Source organism: Sphaeramia orbicularis, chromosome 4 (genome assembly GCF_902148855.1).
Source record: "Sphaeramia orbicularis chromosome 4, fSphaOr1.1, whole genome shotgun sequence".
Lineage (NCBI taxonomy): Eukaryota > Metazoa > Chordata > Actinopteri > Kurtiformes > Apogonidae > Sphaeramia > Sphaeramia orbicularis.
Window position 1 is genome coordinate 49,963,877 of NC_043960.1, and position 17,987 is coordinate 49,981,863.

The following is a 17,987-nucleotide window of genomic DNA, read 5'->3' on the forward strand; positions in this document are numbered from 1 at the left end:
CAAATACATCATGTACAGAAATATTCACAGTATTTGATCAGTACTTGATGTGAGGCCCTTTTGGCAGCAAATACAGCCTGAAGTCTGTTTAAGTATGATGCTACAAGCTTGGCACATCTGTTTTCAGGGCTGTACGCTTACTTTTTTAGGTGGTAGCGTTGGTGCTAGCAAGTTAAAAATTTTAGTAGTACAAAGAAAAATTTTGTAGCACACACAGTTGGACAGTTAGTTAACGTGTTTATCGGCTAAATTAATTTGATACTGATGAGAAATTCTAACAACGTTGAACAACAAACTGATTCTTTCACTTTTATTTGGATGAATTTAAACCTCACTGTGTTTTCATGTTTGTATCCTTGTTTCTCTCCTTGCAGCACAATGTGGGCCATTGTTTGTGAGTTTCATGGGAGATGAGCTTTGAGAAATATCCACTGACTGTAATTTCATGCCTGGTGCTAACAGATCTGTCAAGGAGCTCCAGTAAAGTTAACTTGATATCAGAGTAATGTTTGCAAAGGACCATTCTAGTGGGGAGGGGAAATCTGTGAAACCATAGTACCGTTTATTAAATGTTGATTATAGTCTGAACAGAAACAAAAAATGATAACTTTTAATTTCAGGTGCGCATTTTCTGTAATCTTACTGTTATCATTTAAATATTGTTTTTACTTTGATAATGGGAACTTAGTAACAGGGTTTCCGCAGGTCATTAAAAAGTATTGAGTCATTAAATAGATTTTAAGAAAATTAAGGCCTTAAATGGCATTAAAAAGCATTAAATTTGATGTCCATAGGCATTAAAATATTAAATACACTTGATGGTAGAGCTATGAGTACTCCAGTAATTCGAATACAAAAAATCTTCGAATAATTTTTTTCCGTCAAGTATTCGTTTAATTATTAATTTCGTTAAGGTGCTTGGAACCCGGGACGTGCACATTCCTCCCCCGCTTTGGTGTGTGTGTACACACACACTCCGGGTGAATCTGAGGAATGAGCAGCAGCTCCGGTGAGGAACCAGCTGTTCATCCATGCAGATGTCATGGTTGAGGTTGAATATCGGGTGAGTCACCCTGTCCACCTGTGCACACCTGTCCGAATGCTGCTGGCTTGTCCGTGTTACAATGTCACAGCCGGGACCAGGATAGCCGGTCATCGAACCGGATCATGGTGTTCATGGTTTAGTATCGCTTTAGGGACACGGTGGAGCAAAACACAGACCACCCCATCTGTTAGTTCCACATGCTACAGGTTGCCTGGTTGTGGGAGTGGTGCACCCCTGATGGCAGGAGAAGGCCCAAATATGCGCTCATATGCAGGATCAGTATCTGTCCAGTCCCGGACAGAGCATTTTCCCTGGAGGTTGGTTTAGTCCACAGTCATCTGGACTATCTCGTCAGTGAGACAGAAGTTGAAGCATCCTCCAGGCTCCTGATCCGGGCCACAGTATATAAGGTGAAACAGGTTCAGAACACTGGCGGTCATCCTGGTGGCCACCCTGGTGGCCATGGGAAAATAGCGGAGGGGCACGATGTCTCCCTGCTCCTGGAGATCTGTCCTCCGTGTGAACCTCCTCCAATGCTGAAATCTTGCTTCATCATATCAGGTAGTGATGCAGAGTCAGAAATGACCATTTCTTCTAACCCTAACCCTACCTTGGCCAGTCCTCAGTGACATTTTCAGGCCTAAACAAGTTGAATTAACTTTGAAAGGCAGGAACAGCTGCCATGGGTAAAGAAATGAAATTGACATGGTGGCCAAAGTGTTAATGCTGTAACCTGGCAATTTTGTGGAAAACAAGATGGATGCCAATTGTCCTCTCCCATGGCCTTTGATTGGATTTAAATCCCACCGCTACTTTACGCAAACCAATTATAACTTGGATTGTGCAATTTGCCCCTGCTCACTCATGCATGAAAACCTGGGTCTGTAAATTTGGACAAATATTCACCAATCCCCTACCTACCAACGTCCATGAAATAAAATTCCAAAAATTATCAAATCCAGAACTGGGGGTAATTTTTCAAAATGTATGGTTTGTTTTTGATACACCCTGTATAAATAAAATTTAATTTGATTTTAAGGCTTCATGCGCTTTTTACTCATAAGGGCACAAAGTCATATAATGTACACACCACACACATGCATGCATGCAATAGTATTGTTTAAGAGTGCAAAAAAATTAAAATTAAAATCTGATTACTCGATTAATCCTTGAAATATATGGACGTGGGCATTAAATTTGTTTAAAGTGGCATTAAAAAGGGCATTAGAAAGCATTAAATTAGATTTGCTGATACCTGCAGAAACCCTGGTTATGTACCAACAAAACACACCTTCATAATTGAAATGTCAGCTCTGACTAATGCTCTCATGTACAATGTCCATAGTATGGTGAGTCAGGATCTCCTTTTTGAGACAGCTTCTTGACAAGAAATAGTTGATGTGTGCAAAAAAACAGGTTTCTGTTTATCCAAGTTATAATACTGAGCAGTTTATGGAGACACTGAAACAACTAGATCAGGATGACATAGCCAAAACATAACCCCCCCTCCCAGTGTTATGAATCATTTACAGTTTTAATCCATTCATTTCTGTCCTAATGAACTGAAGACAAAACATGGTCTAAAAATACTCTTTCTTTACTAAAACTATCTGGCATATCTGACTGAAGAATGATGATTTACAGAAAGCAAAACCTTGATTAAATGAATTAATTTGATGTATCTCCCTGCTCAACTATCTGAGGTTCATTCTTGGCCTCATCTCTTTAGTTGAAGCCCAGTCTTCCAGATGACACAATGACATCTTCTCAAGTCCCTACTTGTCTTTTTTTTCTTTTTATCCCAACTCTTGCATGCTCTGTTATATAATCCTAATCAGCCATCTGAAACTTCACTGGTAACATCTTCAGGCATCCGGTTATCTACCTACTATGACATTTAGTTCATGTGTTTGTGTTTTTTCCTGTGTCTATGTGAACATTTCTTGATAACAAGCCCCTCCAAGGACATCCAGTACATCCAGACTTTTGTATAATGGGGACATACTTCAAAAATAACACAAACACAACCAGATGACTTGAATTACTGTACTAATCACTTCATTCCTGGAGGCAGAAATCAGACCTTTGACTGACTGAAAAATTTGTAGTGACTCTTTGAAAACTAACAAGTCTCTTGTGTTGCCTGGGGCTCCAGGGCTCTAGACTACCGTACTTTCCGGACTATAAGGCACACCGGAATATAAACCACACCTGACTATAAGCCGCGGCTGACTTTAAGTCGCACCTGACTATAAGCTGCAAGTGTCCACATTGTGACATGAGATATTTACACAGAAAGATGGTAAACAGAAAGATTATTTAAATGTTTATTTCCATACCTTAACTTCTTTTTTCCAAACAGTGCCTGTAACACGGCAGTAAAACGGCAGGAACACAGCTGTTTAAAAAACCCAGAAAAATCATTGATCTCTATCTTCATCTTCCTTCTGCTCATTGAAACCACTGCAGCCATCTTCTTCAGTGTTGGAGTTGAACAGCCTCAAAGGCTTCGTCACACACCTTCTACATCTCTCCTCCATTGTTGCTCAATGGCACTTCCGTGCTGCAGCTCTATTTCCTTCTTAGACAGACACTTCGATTGCTTTTAACTTCAAAGCTGCAAAATATGCATTTCTTTGTGTGTTTTCCATGATGAGGGTTTGTGCATGACACGCAAAATGATTGTTAAAAGTCAAGATTAAAACTTCTCTTCGCATCTCCTCTTCCACCTGTCTGTCTCACTTTTGCACCTCCAGCTAGAGCGCCCACTGGTGGCTGTTAGCCCGTATAAATCTATACTTGAGCTGCATCGCTGTGTAAGCTGCAGAGTTCAAAAGGAGAAAAAAGTAGTGGCTTATAGTCCGGAAAGTACGGTAACTTGTTGCACTGTTGCGCCTAGCTTTTTTTCTTAGGTGCACCAGCACAAAAGTTAGGTGCACCCAAATTTTTGACCGTATCGCACTTAACACTGCAGTTTTACAGCTTAACTTTTTTCTTTATTTTTCTTTTTTTTTTTTTTTAATCACTGTCTATATAGGCAATACTAACTTATAAGTGACTGACTAACAATATGGTCAACATAAAGTTCTTTGTTTGAAGCACAATTCTAAGAAAGGTAACTTACTGAAAAAGTGTTGGTGCTTAAAGTGCTTCACTGAGCTAAAATTTAAACTTAAAACATCAAGATAAATTAAATAAAAAGAAAATCTCAATTAAAAGTGCACCATATTTTGATTTAAAAAAAAAAAAGAGGACACTCTGCTCCACCTCCAGATACTTGATCACATGCGATAACCCTGGAGAAATTATTTCACTGAAACAGGCTGCATGGCATTATTTTATCACTGTATTTGTGGAAGTGTCATAAAAGCTACTGTGAGTATGTACTCGTCCTTTTTTTAAGGACTATTTCTACTGTCAAGATCTGGACTGATCAGGTTTTGCTCTACTGTGCGTTTTAGGAATAACAGACAAAAACAAAAAACATAATGGAATTTTTATAAGTTTTTATTGAATAAGGCTACTTATCGTTTATACATGTGCATTATAAATTGGACCAACAAAGGCAGAAAACATTTAATAACAGACAGAATATTAAAATTACACTTAATATTATATATTTTCTTTACACATTACAGATTGTCATATTTATTCAGGTTGTTCACATTTAATTGTTAAAGGATTGTTTGTTAATATAATTATTTTCATGTTATTTTTTGCATTACTTGTAGGCATAATATAATTTATTTAGCACATTAAACCAAAACCTAATTTTGGAGTCATTGTAAGTTAATATTGTTATTATTTTACTTGAGATCATATTGGTCTGTTTGTTGAACCTGAAATAAAACTAGTTTGACACCTGTGACTCTTAAAGGTCCTGAACAGAGATACAGAGATACTAAACTGTCCTTCAAGAACAAGACAATTCTAAAAGTAGAATACTGTGAATGCAGAAGGCTGAAGCAGCTAGCACTGAACTGCTAATGCAGAATGATGTTTAAAGTGGATTGCAGCGACACCTTTGGCTGGTGTTTTTAAGGGACAAAGACTCCGCTTCTCATGAGCACTAGTACCTACTGTCATAAGGACATAACTATGGCCAAGGCGTGCATTTGAAGCTAATGAATGAGGATCCTCTTTACAACACTGCATTTCTTTTTTCAAGACAGCAACTAGCAGGGTGCAAAGTGACATTTGAAATGAGGCAATAACCAAATTTCATAAAGTCTGTTTGTAGGGTAGTTTCGTAACTGGCGTGAAAACGAAAGTGAAACCAAACTGGAAGTCCGACTGCTGCCTCTATGTGTCTTTTATTCCGGAGCTCCGGAGTGTTACACACAAACTGGTGTTTAAGACATGTTCCAATAATATATATTTGCACTAGCTTTTCCAAAAAGTATTCAAGCATTTTCATAAATGACTTCAGTCATTCAACATCTTCGTCATTCTGCATTAGCAGCTCAACACTAGCTGCTTCAGCCTTCTGCATTCACAGTATTCTACTTTTAGAATTGTCTTGTTCCTGAAGGGCAGTTTAGTATCCAGGCCCCAGCATGAACATTCAACTCCATACAGAACCATTTCAGTCTCATCTTTCAAAGCCCTTAGTTTGGACTGAAACAATGCTCCAAATAAAACATATTACTGACATCACAGAGCAAGCCCTGCGGCTAACGCAGAAGCATTTACTAAGTGTTTGACTGAGCTACCAACAGCCACTATAGTAAAATACAATGTTCCAGTGCATATGAATAAAGAACAGAAGGCAAGGCAAGGCAGATTTATTTGTATAGCACAATTCGTACACAGGGTAATTCACAGTGCTTGACAAAAAATGGAAAAGAGACAGGTTAAAAACATACAATTAAAACATAATCAAGAAAACATAAATAAGATCAGTTAAAACAAAGTGAAAGAGAAGAGTGCAGATAGAACCCTTCCAGTTGTTATATGCACAGTTGAACAGAGCCATTTTCAGCCTGGACTTAAACATTGTCAGAGTAGAGGCCTGTTTCACATCATCAGGAAGACTGTTCAGAGTTTAGCTGCATAGGACTGAAAAGCAGCTTCACCGTGTTTAGTCCTGACTCTGGGCACCAGCAAAAGGCCTAGCCCTGAGGTTCTCAGGGTCCGAGATGGTTCATATGAGACCAACATGTCACAGATGTACTTTGGTGCTAGACCATGGACACACTTATAGACCAGCAGAGCTATTTTAAAGTCTGTTCTCTGAGCGACAGGAAGCCAGTGCAGAGATCTGAGCACAGGACTAATATGGTCATACTTCCTGGTTCTAGTTAGGACCCGAGCAGCAGTGTTCTGGATGTACTGCAGCTATCTTACAGCTTGTTTAGAGAGTCCAGTGAGAAGGCCGTTACAGTTGTCTAACCTGCTAGAGATAAATGCATGGATAAGTCTCTCTAAGTCTGGTTTAGACAGTAAACCTTTGATTCTAGCAATGTTTTTGAGATGGTAAAAGGGTGATGATTTAATGTGGCTGTTAAAGTTTAGGTCTGAGTCCATTATTACCCCTAGATTTCTAACCTGATTTTTAGCTTTTAGAGGAAGAGATTCCAGATGACTGCTGACACTTTCTCTGGGTTTCTGTGGGCCAAAGACAATGACTTAAGTCTTGTCTGAGCTTAGTTGGAGAGAACTGTTTTGCATCCACACAGTGATCTGTTGGAGGGAGTCACAGAGTGAGTCCACAGGCCCATGTCCACCTGCTGTCAGTGAGCTGTAAATCTGAGTGTCGTCTGCATAGTTATGGTAGGACATGTTATTGCTGCGTATTAACTGGCCCAGGGGCAACATGTAAAGATTGAACAAGACGGGTCCCAGGATGGACCCCTGGGGGACCCCACAGGTCACTGCCATTTGGTTTGACGCACAGTTTCCTATTTGAACAAAATACTTCCTGTCCTCAAGGTAGGACTTGAACCATTTCAGGGCGGGACCAGAGATGCCTACCCAGTCCTCTAACCTCTGTAACAGGATCACATGATCGACTGTGTCAAATGCAGCACTCAGATCCAGCAGGACTAAGTCTGTTACTTTACCTGTGTCTGTGTTCAGATGGATGTCATTTGTCACTTTGATCAGAGCAGTCTCAGTGCTATGATGGGGCCTGAAACCTGACTGGAAATCATCAAAGCAGTTCAATAGAAGAAAGTCAGAGAGCTGTTGGTAAACAACTCTCTCAAGGACTTTACCTAAAAACAGCAGATTTGATATGGGTCGATAGTTGTTTAGTACTGTTGCATCAAGACTACTTGACACACTACTATACCTGTGTAGAGGGAAGAGGGACAACTCCAGGTCTGTTTTCATTCCTTTTAACTCCCTTAGTTATCTCTATCCGTTCAATGCAGAGGTTTACCAGTGTTTTAGCCAGAGCTCTATCACTGTCCCATTTAGTTTTCTTTTTCTTTTTTCTTTCTGCCAGTGTAGCTCCATTTCCAGTGTCCACCATTACAACAAAATAAATCCAAGAAATCCCTTTCTTTAAGAAAAAGGACAGATCTTACTCCTCACTCGTTCAGCTTACTTTTACTACTTAACTCTGCTGGTCAGTGTGTTGTTGTCATAGTGATGAAAGTCTGCCATAAAGCAGTCCAGTATTGTCTGACCCGGCCAGGGACGCTGGAAATAGCATTTGGAAATAACCTGTTTTGATGCTGATAATCTCATTTTAAATTGCCATCTACAATCAGGCACATATATAAAAATGAGACTTTTTCAAGATCACGCAGAAAGTCTGTTCAGCACCTTTAATAATTTCAGTATAATATTTGTAAATTCTTACCGTGGACCACATATGACTCTTTGGTGGGCCAGCTCTGGCCCGTGGGTCAGTGTATGCCACCCCCGCTAAAAGAAAAAAAGAAACATACCCTTGAGATAAATGTTTTCAAAATGTGGATTGTTTTTTACAGTTGATCTTTTCTATTCACTTGTTCCTAACATGGAAAATGTATGTGTATGTCTGTACTATTTGTATTGATTTTTGTTGTGATGATATTTATAGTGTTTTCGTAACAAGGTTATTCTTATCCAATTGATTTTAATCTCAGAAGGTTTGTTTCCATTCTAATATATGGCAGAATTTTATCAAATTTCTACAAAATTTACAAAAGAAACGTGCTTCCATCCATAACTGTGCATTTAAATAGCCTACTTGTATACAAGTATTAATGCACTGTGTGCTAATTATAGTGTAAAATTGGTATTTTTCCCTCTGTTAAAAAAAAAAAAAAAAAGGTTATGTCATGAAACTTTACATTTAGAGCTGGTCTGAACCAGACTCTTCAGCCAATTCACACAGACTCCAACAGAATCCTCCAGGAGCAAACACTTGGTGACAGTGGAAGTAAAAACTACTTTTAACAGGCAGAAACCTGGAGTAAACCCCGACTCTGGAGGACGAACGACTGACATGACCAGTTATTGTGGGAAGCAGTGATTGTGGGAACACTTGAGTTTTGTCAAACATGTCGGTGACAGAAATTTAACATGGAACATTTAAGATGGCAGTTGACTTTGATAGACATATCACCATTCAATCAATTCGATGGGTCAGTTAAAATGATTGAATAGTGTTTTTTTTTTCAGTCCTGTCCATTCCACAGGTGACAAATTTTTTTTATTTTTGTGTTTGAGTATTTAATTAATTGGTTGCAATCGGTATGTGAAGGGGATTTTAAGCAATATAGTGAAAAATTCTCCAGGAAAACATCTCCTACCCTACCTTTAAAACAGTTTAAAAGTATTGGAAGAGTTGTTTAAATGAGTAATTTAAAAACACTTGAAAACTCAGGCTGTTGTTAAAATCAGCTAAAAACGAGAAAAACAGATTTGAGATAATAACTAGTGACAGAGTGGACAAATGCTGAGGTATGTGCGTGGCCATCTTGGTTGGATCAATGAAAAGTTAAGTTGTAAACTTAAAGCGGAACTATGTAACATTTTACTGTTTTGGTACTTCTTCACTGTTTTTGTAGCATTTTTCTGTATGGAGCTCCCCCTACAGTTTTGTAGCACATATTCACTATCACAAAACCCACACTTTACCCTCCCTCTCCTACCATGTGCTTCTGTTTTCAATGAAACCAGTGACGCGAAGGCAGAAATGGTGATCAAAGAGGATACTGGAGTGGAGCAGTGTAGGAAATTTTAGCCAGACACTGAAGTTTCTGACATTTGTTTTCACTTCATGGAGGTTGTCACGAAACCAGAGCTGCAGCGGGGGGACATGCAGACTGGAACCCCCTGGCCATCCGGGTGGATGAGTCACACTGACACACCGGTTGTGGGTGCAGAGACTGCCTGTCTGGGGCTCCATTTGCAGCCACTAGCACCATGCCGCTAACATTAGCTGCACAGCTTAAGAGCTAGCAGGCTAAGAAACATCAGCAGCTCCCACCTGTCACCGCATCCTGGCCCCATTAGCGATTAGCACGCTGTCATCCCAGGTCTAACATTTATAACAATACCAATCATCTAGACCAGGGGTGTCCAATCCTGGTCCTCAAGGGCTACTATCCTGCATGTTTTAGAAGTATTCCTCTTCCAACACACCTGATTCAAATCGTAAGCCTGTCATCAAGCTCTGCAGAAGCCTGATCACGACCGTCAGGTGTGCTGGAAGAGGGAAGCATCTAAAACATGCAGGATAGTAGCTATCGAGGACCAGGACTGGACACCCCTGATCTAGACCTTAACCTAGACAAGGGACATGTATCATACAACACCAGGTAAGATGGAACATCAAGGCTAGCCAGCCGCTATTCATACAAAACAAATTGTATGACATGGGTCATACAATGCATACATCTCACAAAAACTAGATTCAAATGACAAAATTCTGTGGCTAGTAGTAAAAAAGCAAAATTCTGTGGCTAGTAGTAAAAATGTACTCCTGAGGCAGACAAAAGGCAATCTAGTAAACTAAAGAAACATACACTTACGTGACATAAACAACCGTGATTAGTAGAGAATATCCACTAGCTAGCAAGCATCCAGGCATCGTTTATAAAATGAGTTCATAAACAAGTAAACACCATTACAACCAATAGCAATCAAGAGCGCACAAATACACTGAAATACATAGAGTATAGAGAATTTATCTCAGCGATACAAGTACAACAAGTCGATTCCGTTGTGCATGCATCTTTTTCTTTCAGCTCTCGCCATTCTGCAAAACCTAGATCAAGGCAGACTCTTGTCTTGTTCCTTGTTTGGTCACTCTTTTCTTCTTCCTAGCATCCTCTGACAACTGCTTCCTGTTCCTTTTGTCTGCTGGCTCTGCCATGGTAAACGCCTGTGAAATGAAGGCATGGTTGGCTTGTGGTTATAGCTAGCCAGCGGTACTTGGCTGGGGGTGTGTTTGTGTCATAGTGCTGTAAACCATGCTGTTTCTCACAAGAGATCAGATCTAGGCCACCAGGGCAGTGGCAGAGAAGTTGCAAGTGGTATATTTGGCCCTACAGACCCTAGTGGGGGGGGGGGGGGGGGGGGCTTCCATTCTCCCCCTAACAAGCCATTTAACCATTACAATTACTTTGAGGATGTTTAAGGTAAAAAGGTTACATAGTTCCACTTTAAGTTAACATAAGTGTTTGAGTTGTCTAAGTGTATTCTTTAGATTATATAGATTTCTCAATAACACCATTTCATGTGTCCATCCCCAAACATGTCCATGCTGATTAAAACCCTGTTTGCATGTGGATGAGAGGTATTTTTAATAATTTATCAATGATGTCTTTATTAATGTGGATAGGGAATGTTGTAGTTTCATAGTATCCTACCTACCTGAGTTGCTGATCAAAGTGTTAAAGAGGGTTTTTCCAGGAGTCCTGAGGCTTGTTTTAACTTTTGAGTGCTGAATGGAGCCACAAGGTTTGGCTCAAGTTTGGTTTGTCAAAGTCTTTGTCTGACATTTGCTTCTGCAGCTCTTCATACATGGTGGCATTTCATTGCTGTTTTCCATCTCATGTGGCATTTGAGATTGTCTCCTTCTTTCTCTACCTCCACATAAACAGGTATTTGCTAAAACTGTTACCATTGTGCTTATTCTCATTCACCTTTTGTAAAAGTTATATTGTGGTACTTGACTTTGTAAAAGGCTGAGTACAAAGGCAGAACCCAAAAGCAAGACCACGAATTCCCAATAAGATTTAGTGTTTTTATTAAACACTTTCACAGAGAAAATGACACTACACAGAGAATATTTGACTTCTGTGAGGCCTCCGGTTCCGGGGGTAAACGTCTGGGCTGCGGGTGGGAATGACAGACGACCGACTCGGCCGAGCCGGGAAAACCCCCACGGAATCCCCACTAGGGACAGACAGAGGGTGGTCAAAATACAAGCCAGGTCATACACGGAAAGACAATCACACGAGCAACGGTACATGGGGGACAGGCTAACTCACGGTAGTAATCCAGGCGGAGGTCGAAACACAGGTGAACGTTGGAGGCTGAGGTATAAGGGAGCAGGCAGAGACGAAGTCAGGTACACGAACCAGGTCGTAGACGAGCAGGCAGGATAGGCACAGGCAGAATCGGTGGTCGAGGGACGAAAACGGGTCGAAAACAAGCAGACAAACGAACAGGATCCACAAACGCTGGTGAGTGAGCACAACAAGTTGTAGAACACAAACTGGCAAACAAACAGGGGAAGACTGAGGGATTAAATACACAGGAGGGCGGGAAGACAATGAGACACAGGTGGAGATAATCAGGGAGGAGACAGGTAATCAGGGAAAAAGTGAACACGATCAGGGAGAGGAAGTAAAGACAACAGACAAGACACATGAGGGAAACTTAACAAAATAAAACAGGAAATGACAAACAAAACAGAAAAGACAGACAAAGTCCAACAGCCGACATGACAGACTTTTAAATTTTTTAAGCATTTCAAAAGAATGCACTAATTGAAAATGCAAATTAAAGTACTTGAGTGAAAATGCACCTACTGAAATGTTGGTAACACTTTACAATAAGGCTCCCTTAATTAGCATTAGTTCGTGCATTATTAAGCATTAATTAACTGTTTAATAATGTATTATCAATCATTATTCACCAAACTCCACCATTGCAATAAAAAATAGCCTCGGTCCCCTCTCCTCAAACATTACTCCCACCGCAAGAAATCTCGGGGTAATATTTGACTCAGACCTCTCCTTCCAATTACACATTAATAAAGTTATACAATCTTGTTTCCTCCAGCTACGAACTATTTCCAAAATCAAACCAATAGTCCCACACCACAACCTAGAAACAATCATCCACTCATTCATATTCAGCAGACTTGACTACTGTAATTCTCTTCTGTCCGGCATCAGCCAAAAATCACTGTCTCGCCTCCAATTGGTCCAGAACGCAGCAGCTAGGCTTCTCACTGGTTTTAGCAGACACCATCATATCACTCCCATCCTCGCATCCCTCCACTGGCTCCCTGTATGTTTTAGAATTGATTTTAAGATTTTACTGATCACTTTTAAAGCTCGAATGGGCCTGGCCCCAAGTTATATACAAGAAATGTTAATTGACTACGAGCCAGCACGCAGCCTTAGATCCTCGGGCAGAGGGCTCCTAGCTGTTCCGAAGTCGAGGCTTAAATCAAAAGGTGACCGGGCATTTTCCATCAGGGCCCCTCAACTTTGGAACGGCCTGCCCGAGGAGATAAGGCTTGCGGAATCAGTAACATCTTTTAAATCACTTCTTAAAACACATTTTTATAGAATTGCTTTTATGTGATGTCTACTGCCTTTTTAACCTTAATTTTTAGTTTTAATTTTAAATTTGACCTTGTTTGATAATTAACTTGTTCATACATCTCTCTAATTGTGTTGCTTCTGTTTTAGTGTTTTTATTTTATTTTCTTCGTGTATCCTGCTGTTGTGCCCTCTGTCAAAGCACTTTGTAAACTTTGTTTTTAAAGGTGCTATACAAATAAAGTTATTATTATTATTAGGTAACATATTTGTTAATCTATTAATAAGCTGTTAATTCATGTTTATTACTCAAAATTAGTTAATAAATTATTAAGCAGCAATAAAAGTTGAATAATGTAGTTAGTTTCATCATGTATGCACTACTCAACATTAATTAGCACATTGTTTATATATTAATAAGCTGTTAATAATGTCTCTAGTAATCATTTACTAATGGGGTTGACAAGGACAACTGTTTGCTATTTCATTCCCAGTGCCATTGCTGGTACCTGTTACCATCATTGGTACCAGTGCCATCGCCGTTGTCATTGCCGGTACTGGTGCCCGGCTGGTCGGTCGTGGGAGCACAGGGAACTTGTGTTTGGGTGAGAGGAACAGGGAGAGTGGGCTTGAGCTCGGACTCTGAAGCTCAGCATAGCTTAACATTAGTAACCTGCACTAACTAACGTTAATTAAGGGAGCCTTATTGTGAAGTGTTACCGAAATGTTTACCAGTTTAAGTAACATGATAATTGTTTTTGAGGTTATGGTCAGATGGTGAAAGGATCATTTCTAAAACATTTAGGCAGAATACTGGGAGTAAATGTATCAGTGATTATTAACAATGCCTCTGCTTTTAAGCAAAGCAGTACATGTAAGACCCAAATTTAACACCTTAACCTTAGATAGATTTGCTACCTGGGGTGATTGACTCCATGGACATGGCCGAGAAAATTGCTGAAGTATGAAGAAGTTTGTAATGGTCAAGAACAACATGAGGTGTGCTGGTGAAACAGTGACCTTTATCCACATATTCTGCACCTTGACTTATCTCTGCCCTCCTACAGCCTCCCACTGTGGGCTGATTTATGACGCTGTTGTCTGACTGTGTTCCTGTCTTCTGAAAAAAGTCCAATGAGTAACTCTTAACCTCAACACCCTCTCTGTTTATACACCTAGATGCTTGTGACTCGCTTCTTGTATAATAGCAATTGCTGTGCAGAGCTGAACAGTTAGCTGTAGGGCAGATATATTCTGTGTGCCATCTGTCATTGTGCCATTTCCCACCTGTTTGCTGTAGATTGTGTATAGTGCTGCACTGTAGGCCTGTATTACTCATAGATGTACTGACAGCATACTGAAGTACAGGACTGAGTCAGCAGCATATGGCCCTCTTAAAGTCATTTGTGTGTCAATATTTAATTCATGTTGCGCTCTTTCACCTTAGGAGTTCAGTAGTACTGTATATCCTTATATGTTCATTGTGTGCAAGGCTACACCTTGTGCAGTGTTAGTGGATATACTTGGCTGGGTATGAATAATATGGCAGTATCCAGGCAGTGTTGAGGATGGGGTGAACCTGGCTGTATAATTAGCTAACCCAAGCCTGTCATTAACAGGAGCTTCTGGATGGCAGCCAGTGCTAATTGTTTATGTGCTGTCAGTCAGGGTTCTTTGCATGGTGTACTGCCCTGGAAACCTCCTGTTTACGCTACTTAAAGCCGATCACCTTGTTCTGGGCAACAGTGGAACATCTGTGTGCCAAGATGACAGAGTGCTGAAGGGAAAGTGGGGAATTTAGGAGAAGGTGTTTGGAGACTTTCCTCCAGTGCAGGGCCCCTCTCTTGCCCCAGGTTGTCCCTTCATGCACTGCCATTAAGCTCCAGTATCTCCTCACAGTCAAATGGCATTCATGTCTTATAAAACACTGTCGTCATGTGCGTCCCATCACCACAAGAGGTATTCTGCATCATCATCAATCATGTAGCGTGTGGACCACATACCAAGCAGAACAGTAAAACTGATGCCAGATGTTAACTTAAAGAAGAGGGAATCAAAACAAGCCCTCCACTCATTTTGGGATTTGATGGTTAATTGGGCCGATATTTGCTTAACAGCTACGAGCAATAAATCTGAACTGACCGCTAATGCTGGCAGTGTGAAAGCAGCCTTCGTTATCTTAGTTCATCTTTTTCTTCTGATTCACTAAAATATTTCTATGTAGCTGTGAAAGAATAGTTGTATAGAAATTGTACCTAATGTTTTTTGCCACTCAACAAAGCCAAAAATGGAAGAAATATCTTACAGTACACAATACTAAGAAACACAAATATCACACAGAAAATGATAGCCTGCCAGAAAGAGCCATTTTCAGTGAGTCATTAATAAACCCATTTATGTAAATGTCCAAAAATGTTTTTGCAGTTTTGTGGAGGATTTTCATTTCATTTAAATATATCTCTTGCCTTTGAGGAGCATAAACATGAAATAACATTATGTTCAGTTTTTTAACAACAGATATTAAAACCTCTCCATATAATCTACAATAGAAATTGGGTCTTTGTTTGTATGTTATGATGATAACGTAAAAAGATGATTTTCATCATTCATTGAAGGCAAAAATTCATCTCATTCTCAGTGAATGAAGAATGGATGATGACTTAATGTGAAGATCATCTTTCATCCTGTCTGTAATTAGCGGGACAATGCAGTCAGTGTCTTCTATTCACTGATGTCATGAGAGCCATGTTCTTGTTCCTCATGCTTGTCCCACAGTCCTATCTGTTTTTGTTAGACAGGTCTTTATGTGCACAGGGACTGTTGAGTGTTTTGTGTTTCTCATTTTGTCTCTGTATGTGTTCGTGTATTGTCCTTGAACAGCCTGTACCAAACTTACCAAAGTGTATGCTCAGCAAAAACAGTCGCATCTGTTTCTGATTCCCTCTTGAGCTCATAAATACCCATAAATATTCTGGTCCTCAACAGATTGTGTTTCTGTAATGGAACAGTGTCGCACAGTAGATTTATTCTTTCTGTTTGTATGTGTGTATGTATTTTCTGTGCTATTAAGCAGCAAAAAAAAAAGTACCTTTCATACATAATGCACAGCGCATGTACTTACACACTCACTCACTCACTCACTCACTCAAACCATGTGAACACGACACTTCACAACACAGATTCCAAAGAGAATCTGACCACAGATAATTACAGTGCAGATAGGGATGGGAATCAAGACCTGGTTCTTTTTGAGAACCCCCCCTCCCCGAACCGGGTCCAGCGTCATCTGTTATTATTTGTACATACTGTATATGGTATATTTTCTTAGCACAGATGGAAATATAAAAGACAGTTAAGGCAGACACACCTTTTTGTACTCTTTTATTCCCTCACCCAATGAGAATCGATAAGGAATCAGATCGATAAGTAAAATCGATAATGGAATCGGTGTCGTTAAATTCTTATTGATTCCCATCCCTAAGTGCAGAGTTGGGAGATCATCCTCTGTCAATTTGAAGTCGTATTTTTTGCGTCGGTTGAAGACTTGTTTCATGTGTAAGCCTCTGATGTTCCCCTGTCCTTGTGCCTCCTTCAGGTGGTTCCTCTGTCTGGAAGTCTGAATGGGGACCTCCTCCTGTCCTCCAGCCTCACCAGCCCCCCTGGTGTCTCCGATCTGCCCCAGAAGCCCCTGGTACGCACTAGCCTGTCCATGGCACCGGCTGACTACCCAGAGCGTCCCGAGGTGATGCTGAGGCGGGAGGCGGGCTCCTCCACCCTTCCCCTGAAGACGGAAGTGCCGCTGCATCTGTTCAGCACCACCAACCAGCAGCACAAAGCGGTCGGGGTGCAGCAGCAGATCCCCACCAAGCTGGCTGCCCTCAGCAGCATCAAAGGGAAAGGAGGCAAGAGCGGAAAAGCATCGCAGCGCTGCGACAGCACCGGTAAGGAACAACTACAGTAGAGACAGGCTTTACCCTGACCCTAACCCACCAGTGCGGAATGACCACAGCAGAGACAGGCCTAGCACTAACCCTGACCCTAACCCTAACCCACCGGTGAGGAACAACCACAGCAGAGACAGGCCTAACCCTGACCCTAACCCACCAATGAGGAAAGACCACAGCAGAGACAGGCCTAACCCTAACCCTGACCCTAACCCTAACCGACCGATGAGGAGTGACCACAGCAGACAGGCCTAACCCTAACCCTGACCCTAACCCTAACCCACCGGTGAGGAATGACCACAGCAGAGACAGGCCGCTGACCGCACCTTTTATCATTTTTACTACAGTTGGCTTTGTGTTTGAAAGCTCCTATTATATATATATATATATATATATATATATATATATATATATGTGTGTATATATATATATGTATATGTGTGTATATATATATATATATATATATATATATATATGTATATATATATATATATATATGTATATATATATATATATATGTATATATATATATGTATATGTGTATATATATATATATATATATATATATATATATATATATATATGTGTATATGTATATATATATATATATATATATATATATATATATATATATATATATATATATATATGTATATGTGTATATATATATATGTATATATATATATATATATATATATATATATAAGGGTGTCCCATAAGTCTCCATATATAGGAAAAATGAACGTTTCTTGACATAAACCATTTTTATATATATAATATGCTCTATATGACTGCCATTTTGTCGGGAACACATTTCAATGCATGTCCTCCACTGCTGAAGAACTATAAAGAAGAAATATAAAGAAATACATGTTAGAACCATATGTATTATGTCTCCCATGTATGGAAACTTATGGGACACCCTGTATATATTAATAGAAATATATATATATATCTGCCAGTCACTTGAGTCTGCTGGTTTTCAGTTTGGCACATTTCATTTAATATGAATTCTCATCATTAGTTTTCATCAGTGACCAAAATGAGACAGTAATTATAGACAAACTACTCTGCCATGACGCATCTAAATCTTTTAACATTTACAGTGTCATTAAAACAGGAACAGGATGAGAAAAGAAGACATGCAAGGGAAAAAGAGGATGTTTGGTCTCCCTAGAATAGAAGCAAAATGGAAATGTAAACAAATTTCTTGTCCGCAATGAAAAACAAGTTCATACAGCAAAAAGATTTTGTCCATGGTGTTTGCAGATGTCTATGTGA

General features: G+C 39.9%; 1 protein-coding gene across 1 annotated transcript in view; it reads left to right on the plus strand.

Moving 5' to 3' along the window:
• arhgef18b (rho/rac guanine nucleotide exchange factor (GEF) 18b) overlaps positions 1–17,987 on the plus strand; it is a 138,812-nt gene that overhangs the window by 111,138 nt on the left and 9,687 nt on the right. Inside the window, 1 exon segment of the mRNA XM_030132070.1 lies at positions 16,358–16,703. Coding sequence (XP_029987930.1) covers positions 16,358–16,703 — 346 coding nt within the window.